This window comes from Tachysurus vachellii, chromosome 17 (assembly GCF_030014155.1).
Source record: "Tachysurus vachellii isolate PV-2020 chromosome 17, HZAU_Pvac_v1, whole genome shotgun sequence".
Lineage (NCBI taxonomy): Eukaryota > Metazoa > Chordata > Actinopteri > Siluriformes > Bagridae > Tachysurus > Tachysurus vachellii.
Genome location: NC_083476.1, coordinates 17,682,258 through 17,689,880, shown reverse-complemented (window position 1 = coordinate 17,689,880; position 7,623 = coordinate 17,682,258). Strand labels below are relative to the sequence as shown.

At 41.8% G+C, this 7,623-nt stretch overlaps 1 protein-coding gene across 1 annotated transcript; it reads left to right on the top strand.

The window, feature by feature from the left end:
• Positions 1-407: 407 nt before the first annotated feature.
• Positions 408-7,402, top strand: si:dkey-175m17.7 (uncharacterized). Its single transcript, XM_060891111.1, has 4 exons — positions 408-644; positions 3,917-6,039; positions 6,644-6,949; positions 7,119-7,402. The coding sequence occupies exons 2-4, from the start codon at positions 3,933-3,935 to the stop codon at positions 7,382-7,384; spliced, it is 2,679 nt and encodes an 892-aa protein (XP_060747094.1). The 5' UTR covers positions 408-644; positions 3,917-3,932; the 3' UTR covers positions 7,385-7,402.
• The last annotated feature ends 221 nt before the right edge of the window (positions 7,403-7,623 follow it).

The window sequence follows — 7,623 nt, the reverse complement described above, 5'->3', positions numbered from 1 at the left end:
CTAAACTAATGCTTTTCTTCAGGGAACCCATTTGGAGAAGCATGGCTTTATTTAACACACATTGCATGGTTAATTATTATCATTATTATTATTATTATTATTATTATTATTATTATTATTATTATTATTATTATTATTATAAGACTGTATATGTATGAACACGGTGAGATTCATAGGCTGCTTTTGCATTAGATGGACCGAGTGGCACAATGTTTTTTTTTTGTTTTGTTTTTGCCATTGGGCCAGAATGATGTCATCTACTTGGAAGCCCCGCCTTCACGCGCGCACACACGCACACACAAACACACACACCAGACAGACCCAGGCGCGCGCGCGCGCACGTTGCACAAGATGCGCGACTCCAGTGAAATTGTGCTGTGCGCTCACACAATCGATGCGCGGTGACTGCATGCTTTTATGCCGTGCATAAGCAGCCTATCCTACATGTGCGAACTGTAAATAAGAGATCTGCATAAACATAGCTACTGTGCGTTTTTTTGTGTTTGTTTTTAAATCAGAAATACACGCAGCTTTAGATTTGGGCTATGTGAGCTTGCATGCATCGGAGCAGAATTCTCACAAGAGAAACACGAGAGCGTCAATGACAGATTATGACAATACAGCGGACGTAGGTGACCAGTAACGTGAGTATTTTTAATGCTTCTTTCATTTCTGTTCCTGCATGTCTGAGCCACGGAAATAGCCAGGACTCTGTTTGCAGTAAACCTTTTAAAAAGGATAGCAGAAGCATATTTCTTTGGCATTCGAGCATTTCCAGGCCCGCATGACTGCTTATGATTATTGTTTAACCCAGAGATTCACCTCACATCGTATCACATCATCACACTGTCTGTCGGGAAGAAAGCGCATAAACGCGCAGCTGGAATACCCTAGCGCATGAATCCCAGCGCAGCTCGGGCATGTCGAATATTGCTCGTAATAACGAAAAGGAAAGATAGAGAGAGAGAGAGAGAGAGAGAGAGAGAGAGAGAGAGAGAGAGAGAGAGATCTGTTACTGGATGCACCGCGGCGCGTATGTGACAGCATGGCCTATAACCGGTCATCTTGGTTTACTGGATCCCAGATGATCCATGTTATGGGCTCAAGTCCAATCAGTTCATGTCTTTGTCCAGTATATAAACTAACGTTTTCATGCTGAAACTGCGAGTAATGCATATGGATAAGCTTGTTCGAAGGACAGTTATAGTAGTTCTAGGGACAAAGGACTGGTCGCGCACAAAGATGAGAGCCAAACGCAGCTGGTTATCCAGAGCGCAGTGATGGGTGACGGTACGCTAAATGATTTCATTCTGTAGTTTCCACATCATTTATCATTATCACATTACTGCGCGTGTCATCTGGACATTTTGTACTATATAAGAATAAGCAGGAACAAAGGAACAGAATCAAACAGGATGATGTGTAACATGCACTTACGACATCTGAGTAAATGGATGAGCAGGGATGCTGAGTAGGCCTGAGACTGACGCAGACTTTCCACGAGTGATTTAAGCTGGAGGTTAAAAAGATTGAAGTTGTAGTAAGTGGACATACTGTACGTGAAAATGAGTCATTTTTTCGTAAAGACATAAATAATAATAATAATAATAATAATAATAATAGTAATAATAATAATAATAATAATAATAATAATAATAATAATAATAATAGTCGACAAAATGTTATTTAAAAGTGTAATGTAATTTCTTACCTGAGTCTCAAGTGGACACTTGGGCAAAGAACATAATTTGCAAGAATTTCATGTAAACTATCAAAAAACAAACACAAATTGTATTATAAAAAAATGATTGACATGAACTGAAGCTGTCGACCTGTCAACCATCTAAATATTCCCATCAATTGCATTTTACATTTTTTTTTCTTTACCAGTCATATTTACTCTGCATGGTTCATTCAAAGCAACAATTCCCGAGAGCAATTAGTAGCAAATCATACACTTTGTAAGCTGGAAGGAGGTAGAAGTCAAACAAACGCTCTTAGTGTATGAAAACCTTGTCCTTCTTGGATTTTCCTAGTATACACATATACACAATGATTATCAAATTCCCAAACATGTCAGGAAACTGATGTCATGAAGAACAACAAAAAATCCAATAATTCATGCATTGGCTGCAATATTAAAAATGAAAATATACAAATATATTCAGACATTCCACTGGATTGGTCTGTACCACAACTAGAATACTGTAAACATCTTGTCATTAGCATTTTAAATTATATTGATACTCCAAATATCAGTTCATCATTCATTTGCTTTGATTTTAACATTAAGAGATAATGCAACAGACATATTCCACCATCCACATCCCTGTGTAAGAAGATACTATAGAAACGGCCGCACATTAGAACAATCTCATTAATAAACATTGTAGATGGATCTGCTGCCTGAGCTGAAACCTTCTGACTATTCAAAATATAGCTTTCAACAGCATTGTTGTATATGATAACGTCGACAAATGAGTAATGCAAAAAAAAAAAAAAACACCTTTATTAAAATCAACCTAGCTAGGTAATGGACAAGCATTTAATATTCAGGGTAAGATATTCTATTGCTAGTTATCATGAATTCATTGTCACCTACAATTGCTAGCATAAACTGAATAGCAATTTCTGAATGATGAGAGCACTCAGGGGCGCTGTTGTGTGTTATAATGTCACAGATGAGCGATGAAAATGCAAAAATCAAACAAGAATTAAATGTTAGGTTAGATATATCCAACCATCTCTGGAAAATTGTCCGTAGTGTGTGATTGCGTGAGTGAATGAGAGTGTGTGTGTGCCCTGCGATGGGTTGGCACTCCATCCAGGGTGTATCCTGCCTTGATGCCCGATGATGCCTGAGATAGGCACAGGCTCCCCGTGACCCGAGGTAGTTCGGATAAGCGGTAGATGATGAGTGAGAGAGAGCCAACTAATGCTAGTTATCATGAACTGATCAAGTTATAATTAGCAAAAATTGATCTACACCTTCTGACTAAATAGAACAGAGCATTCACAAGCACCATTGGAGATGATACGAATTTTACAAATTAGTGATGAAAATGCAAAAATCAACATCAAAATAATCTACCTCGCTATCTAACGGACAAACGTATAACAATAACGAGTCAACGTGCAGATGCTGCTTTATACAGTATGTTCTAAGCAAACACATTTTGTTGTACAAATGTTTGCTGCAATGTGATATAAGTAATACCCATTACACAAGTACTTTTTGGGTGATAGTACATATGAGTGTGATCAAAGTGATGTTACGTCAGAAAATTTGGGTCAATGTAACCATCACCCCCTTCACCACAGGCAGAAAAAGGCAGCGCTGAAAACAGAAAGAGGATGAGGATACCATCACCAGGCTCAGTGCGTGAATGTATGCATGACATTAAACGCATGGTGTGATGACTGTGTACTGGAGTGTACAGTATGTGTTTATCTGAAGTGCAGTTTTGTGTTTTGCATGAGTGTCCCTCAGACAAGGTCTGTGGCTGTCAACCAGTTGTTCCAGTGCTCCCCCTCCCCCCTCCCCCTTTGCTGTCCCATCCAATGAAGACCTCTGATATTAAATAATTCTGATTGCTAATGATACTGGTTGCCAGTACTAAAAAATAATAACCTGTTGTGAAAGATAGCATGCTAGATAATATAATAACATAGATTGTATTTGGGTTGTTTTTGTTAGTTTCTTGGTGTCCAATTAACAGGAAGGTTGTGGATGACAAACAGAAGCTATAATAAGCTATAATTAGCTTCTGTGTGGTACTCATCACAATTTTATAAATGTGTGTGGTGTGACTAACATTGAGCAAATACACAAATGTCATGTTTAACATCAGTCTACTCATACATCAGTATTACAGCTATTTATTTCTCTTTTTCTCTCTGATTTTTAAACATGCAGCTCTGCCTAGCCCCAGATGCCTCCCCTCCCTCTTGACGAGCGCATAGTGGTAATTCAGCGGCCTAAAAACTTAGGCTTGTGTGTGGCCTCTCCACCAGCCACGTCTCAGTCTTCCTCACGTCTTAACACCCGCAGCGAGCCCCCACCTCGCTTGCTACACTCCCAACTTCCTCCATCCCATCCCCAGCCAATTGCTAACTCGTTGTCCTTGGAATGCAGGCACAGGCACTTACCCCATGGGCAAAGAGCCAAGGGCGAGAGAGGCGGCAGTACAGAGGACAGCAGCTGGATCCCTAGTCACTGTCACAGCAATGGGACTGTGACTCTGGGTCCCAGGCCTTACACGCACACTCATACCATTGACATCAAAGTATCAGTGGACAAAGGAGGGCCGCATTCAGACAAAAGGTGCAGTAGCAGCTTGACTCGAGGTGAAAGCAGCAGAGACAGCAGAGGTCAGAGGGTGGCTTCACACTTAGCTCCAGGGCAAAGTGACAGGAAATTCAGAGGAAAATCTACAGAAACCGCTGAGAGGCACCAGATCAAAGCGCAGTATAATAACCACTATCAGAACAACCTCACAGTGTCACCTGGTGGGGTCTTAGAATTTGTTCCAGCCCAAAGACAACAATCTAAATCTAGGTGGGCAAAAGAGGAAGAGTTGTTATCAAATCCACGTTTCACAACTGCCAACTACAGGGACGTGCCTTCTGTTGGTAACAAAGAAAACTCGAAACTGGGAACTGTCCATCAGCCTCCCAAGCCCCACAGTCTATCCCACCACCTTATCTCTACCCCTTCAGCCCATTCTTCTATCCTAAACTCCCACTATCAGGTGACCCCAAACTCTGTCCCCTACTGGTCCCCATCTTCTTTCCCACACGTCAGTCAAACCCGCTCCTCACGTATCAGAGATACACACCCCCAGATCCTCCACAGCTTGCCACTATCTCCAACCTCGTCTTTTGAAGGCTTCCCTAGCCCAGATCACACTTGCACTATTGACTTTTCTCGTCCATTCAACTGTGACTGTTGGAGGCTGGTGTGCTGTAGAGGAAGGAGAACTCAGTCATCTGGCTGCAAAGGGGGTACTGGAAGCCCATCATCTTCATTTTCCCAAGGGCAAAGACAAAGTTCAAATAAAGTAGGTGACGGTGCCATGGGTTTGAAGAAATTAGGAGGGTGTCTGTCCACGGCTTCAACCACAAACACCTCTTCATCCAACAGCACTGTCTCAGAGTGCCAGACAGGGTTTCCCTTGGGCTGTGCATCCTGTTCAGGGGAAGGTGGTGGGTTTGAAAGTCCTGCTGCGTTTTGCAAAAAATTGGTTGGTGGTTGCCTACCCTGTGCCCCGTTCTCCCCTTCTGCTCCCTTGCGTGCTTTACAAAGTTGTGTCAATGGCTGCAACCCCAAATCAAGTCAGGCTGGTAGCTCTACTTGTAGTTACTGCAGTAGTGATCCTATAGTAGTGACTTTTAACCCACACAGAGGGAAGCCTCCTGGCTTCTACCACAATGCTGGGGTTCACACCATGGGAAGGCACCAACATGATGATGACGATTACAGCGTTCGCACAATTTGGCCTGATGAACTTGCAAAAAAGATGACTCACTCTAAAACGCAACCTAACCATCATAGTGTAGGAATGAGGACAGGAACAGGAAACTCTTACATGGGACATGACCGGAGTACCAATAATGGAACCAGTCCAGTCATTCTAGACTGTCGTAATCTCCTAGAGTATACCCGTTCTCAACTGACCGACCATGCAGGGCGACGACGACTCCAGCAAGGCAGGATGGCAGTCTTGGACTTTATGGGGTCAGGAAACAAGAGAGACCCAGCTCAAGACTCTCTAAAAAGGCTCTTCAATAAGGAAGGTGATGTTGGAATGGGAAATGATGATGGGCTAGATGATATGTTTCCAAGCTCTCCTTCCCATCACTCTCTCACTCCTGAGTCTTCACCCTCCTTCTCCCCTCCACCATCAGCCCCTGGCACCCTGATCAAGCCCAAACCAAGAGGAAGAGATTGGGAGGGTGGGCACTCCTTACCATCTGCTCAGTCTCTCCATTTGGTCCTTAACTCATTCAATAGAGAGCAAGAAGAGGAGAAAAGGAGAGGTAAGATATGTGTTTTCAGGATTCTTCTAAGTACATCATGATTTTGCTCCCATTTTTGCCTTCCTGTTTCTGAAAGGAAATCAGCTTCGCATTTACACGTTATTGAAATGTGTTGCTTTAGAAAAGCCACAGGGTAATGACTGCTTATCATAGCTGTGGATTAAAGAAAAGGGAACAAAGAGAACGGAGCAGCATGATGATGTAAATACAAACTTGACTGATTACAATCAGTAAAATAATCAGTAAAATTGTGGGTTTTTTGTTTTTTTTTGCAAAGTCCTGTATATTCATGCAAGAACTATTTTTTTTAATGTTCCTCTGCTCTACTTTTTCTGTGCTCTAATTTTTTCTGCTGTTTGTATGTCGTTACAATTATGTAAGTATCACAGGACGCTCAAAGCCCTATTCAGAACTAATGCAATTTCAATATAATGTGCAACATGGATGAAAATAATAGCATATATTAGCTAGTGTCTTTTGGATGATGTTCTCCCTTTTACAACCTCCCACTTGCTTTCCTAATTACAAGCTCACTTGCACAACAGGTGCACTTATTTCACACTGAGGACAAGATAATGAAAAGGGTTCTGTTTTTCTCTGTCAGTGCACCTCTCCCTTCCGCTCTCATCCTCCCTTCCTGCATCTCTGTCGGATGAGAGTGTAATGACTCCAGATGTGGAGAACGCTGTGATAAGCCCCATTCTACCTTTCCTTTTCTTGGGCAATGAAAGAGATGCTCAGGACCTGGACCTGCTGCTACGACTGAACATCAATTATGTGGTCAATGTCACCACGCATCTGCCCCTCTATCACCTGGACACAGGTCTGGTACGCTACAAGCGTCTACCTGCTACTGACAACAGCAAACAGAATCTCAGACAATATTTTGAGGAGGTCTTTGAGTTTATAGGTTTGTAGTTTTTGTATTTTGTGCCTAGTTTTGTAGATTTTTGCTGGCTCTGTGCTTGGCTCTCTGTTTGGCTCTGTGCCTTCTTTGTGTGCCACTATTTGAATCTAAGCTTAAGAAATCATTGAAATCATGTATGTACAGTGTATTGATGTGCCATTTGTTTTTTCAGAGGAGGCTCACCAGAATGGCCGAGGTGTGTTGATTCACTGCCAAGCAGGCGTGTCTCGTTCAGCCACTATCGTCATCGCTTACTTGATGAAGCACACCCTCATGACCATGACCGACGCTTATAAATATGTGCGGAGCCGCAGACCAGTGGTGTCTCCCAACCTCAATTTCATGGGCCAGCTGCTGGAATTTGAGCGAGATCTCAACTCTGGTGTTACACCTCGAATCCTAACCCCTAAGCTGAGTGGCCTGGAAACACAAGTCTAAAAGATCTAGAATAATAATTTTTTTTTTTAAAGGGAAGGAATTGAAAGAAATGAGGTAAAAAAAAAAAAAAAAGAAAGAAAAGAAAAGAAAGAAAGCAAGAAAGTATGGATTTACATCATGCTTACTGTGGACATTAAAAAAAATAAGATTGAATACTCTTTCGAGTATTTCTATTGCATAATTATAGCACTTAAACAGAAGTAGGCAAATGAGTGTTTGTACTGTATAATCAACCTCAC

What these genes read in the sequence shown, in the direction of transcription:
- si:dkey-175m17.7 (XM_060891111.1), top strand. Translation starts at nt 3,933, where the DNA reads ATGCCTCCCCTCCCTCTTGACGAGCGCATAGTGGTAATTCAGCGGCCT. An exon ending in AGAAGAGGAGAAAAGGAGAG is followed by an intron (nt 6,040 to 6,643) that starts GTAAGATATGTG and finishes TTTCTCTGTCAG; the next exon opens with TGCACCTCTCCCTTCCGCTC. An exon ending in GGAGGTCTTTGAGTTTATAG is followed by an intron (nt 6,950 to 7,118) that starts GTTTGTAGTTTT and finishes TTGTTTTTTCAG; the next exon opens with AGGAGGCTCACCAGAATGGC.